Source organism: Penaeus japonicus, unplaced genomic scaffold (assembly GCF_977035675.1).
Source record: "Penaeus japonicus unplaced genomic scaffold, GWHDUDI00000001_assembly GWHDUDI00000729, whole genome shotgun sequence".
NCBI lineage: Eukaryota > Metazoa > Arthropoda > Malacostraca > Decapoda > Penaeidae > Penaeus > Penaeus japonicus.
Genome location: NW_028235131.1, coordinates 2,501 through 5,000, shown reverse-complemented (window position 1 = coordinate 5,000; position 2,500 = coordinate 2,501). Strand labels below are relative to the sequence as shown.

Here is a 2,500-nt window from a genome sequence, read left to right as displayed (position 1 = left end):
CTAATTTCTATATAACTTTGAATAATATTTGCACGATATGCCTTTTTTTTTCTTTTTTGTTTTTTTGCAAGTGGCTTCTTTTAGTTCCCTTATATTATTACTTTTGAGAAAGAGCCACATTTTTCCTTTTAATCAAAAATTATAACAACCACGTACATCTAATTCTTTTGTTTTGAATATACACCCAGGAAAAAAAAACTTTTTGCCCTTTCAGTCGAAATTGCAAAAAAAAAAGAAAAAAAAATCCATATACAATCCATCTACTGATTGCACAACTACACGTATGCAACAAAATATCAACCTCAGCTATTTTGCAACCACGTTTTTAATTTATTTTTTTTCTTCATTCTATAATCTATTTTAAAGTTATGTCTTCGCATTTTTCCCTTCAAGTTCAACAAAAGTTTTCCGCCGAGGTCAAGCACGTGACCCGGAAGCCATGACATGACCTGGAACACTGCGAGGAACCACTAGGATATACAACCTTTATTTAGTCTTATCTACTTCCTTTGTTTATTTATTCCTATTTATTCTTTATTCACTTGTTGGAAGAACACGAAGGTCACTGGAACTGTTTTTGTTTTTGTTTGTTTGTTTATGATATGTTTCATTCACGATTATTTAAAAAATATCGTCAATTTGATTACTGTCACAATAACAACTTTCTTTTCAATAAACGATTCACCACATTCTTCTTTTTCTTCTTCTTCTTCTTAACTTATCACGCTTTTAAAAACATAAGACACGACCAATTAAGGATATGGAAAAGCGCCACAAAGGAGTCACCTGTTTCCCTTTCCACTTAACTCCATATTAGGAACACACAGAGGGTGACTTTGCACGCGCAATTGAGTCATTGAGAGTCACACCATCCATGTTGCATGTTGCAGGAAGAGAAACGACACTTAATGCTTTCTTTTTGGGTTTGATTTTTTTTTCTGGCTAAATTGGGTTTTCAGAATTGTTTGTAATAGATTTTCTTTCTTTTTTTCTTTCTTTTCTTTATCTTTTCCTTTTTCTTATCTATCCTTTTCTTTAACTTTTCTTCCTTTTTTTCTTTTCCTTTTCCTTACCATTTCTCCTTTTTTTTCTTTCTTTTCCTTTTCCTTTCTCTTTCTCCTTCTTCCTTTCCTTTTCCTTTCTCTTTCTCCTTTTCCTTTTCTTTCCTCCTCCTTCCTTTCCTTTTCCTTTCTCTTTCTCCTTTTCCTTTTCTTTTCTCCTCCTTCCTTTCCCTTTCCTTTCTTCCTCCCTTTCCCCTCCCCCCTACCTCGGGGGAGAGAGTGAAGGGCGGCCGGCGTCGGGGCGCTCCTCACTCGACGTAGTCCAGCGTGTACCCGAGGTTCTTCCGCTGGAGGAACATGAGGATCTCCCAGAAGGGCGGCCGCTGGCGGGGGTTGGGCCTCCAGCAGGCGGCCATCATGTCGTACATCTCGCGCGGGCACAGCGGCGGATGCGGCAGCAGCATCATGCCGGAGCCGTCGCCATGGTAACAGTGGGACACGTTCTCCAGCACGCCGTCGTCGCTGAGCTCGTCGTAGGGCTGCTGCCGCGCCATCGTCAGGATCTCCCACAGCGTCACGCCGAAGGCCCACACGTCGCTCTTGGTGGAGAAGCGGCCCTGCAGGATGGCCTCCCACGCCATCCAGCGGATCGGCAGCAGCGCCCGCGAGTCGCTGAGGCGGTAGTAGTCGCTGGAGTAGAGGGGGCGACTCATGCCGAAGTCGGAGATCTTGACGCAGAGGCCGCCGCCCACCAGGCAGTTGCGCGTCGCCAGGTCGCGGTGCACGACGTTGAGGCTCTCCAGGTACTTCATGCCCGAAGCGATCTGCGACGAGATGTAGATGAGCGCGCCGTAGCTGAGCACGGGCTGGCCGGCGGAGCTGTCGCTGGGCACGGTGAAGCTCACGGGCGTGACCGTGCCCTCGCCCTGGTGCCGCCGCAGGAACTGGTACAGGTCGCCGTGGTGCATGTACTCGAGCAGCATGCAGAGCGGGTCGGAGCGCGTCACCACGCCCACCAGCTGCACGATGTTGGGGTCGTCCAGGCGGCTGAGGACGCGCGTCTCCTGCCGGAAGTCCTTCTTGGTGGCCTCCTTGGCGCCGGCGCGCAGGCTCTTCATGGCCACCAGCCGCGGCCCGCCCGCCTCCTCGATCTCGCACAGCTGCACCTGCCCGAACACGCCCTCGCCCAGCGTCTCCAGCACGCGGATGCGGTGCTGCGGCACCTCGGCCAGCGCGGGCTCCTTGCCGCCGGCGCACGCGGCGTCGGCCACGGCGTAGATGACGGAGCCCGTCGCGCCCTGGATGTTGGAGGCGTGGCACAGCTGCGGCGCCGCGTAGTACTCGCGCTCGGGCGGCGGCGGCATGGCGGGCACGGGCGGCGGCAGCGGCGACTCCTTCCGCGTGCGGATGGTGGGCAGCGTGGAGGGCGGGCGCGTGAGCGGCACGGGCGGCGGCGGCGAGTACACCTCGGAGAAGGGCGGCGGCGGCGTCATGTTGAC

The 2,500-nt window shown here is 51.6% G+C and overlaps 1 protein-coding gene across 1 annotated transcript in view; it reads right to left on the bottom strand.

Moving 5' to 3' along the window:
* Nucleotides 1-1,132: 1,132 nt before the first annotated feature.
* LOC122257660 (discoidin domain-containing receptor 2) overlaps nucleotides 1,133-2,500 on the bottom strand; it is a gene marked incomplete at its 5' end in the record, with an annotated part of 2,838 nt that continues 1,470 nt past the window's right edge. The window contains 1 exon segment of the mRNA XM_086535456.1: nucleotides 1,133-2,500. This exon segment is cut by the window's right edge and continues 536 nt beyond it. Within this exon segment, the coding sequence (XP_086391582.1) occupies nucleotides 1,310-2,500 (1,191 nt within the window).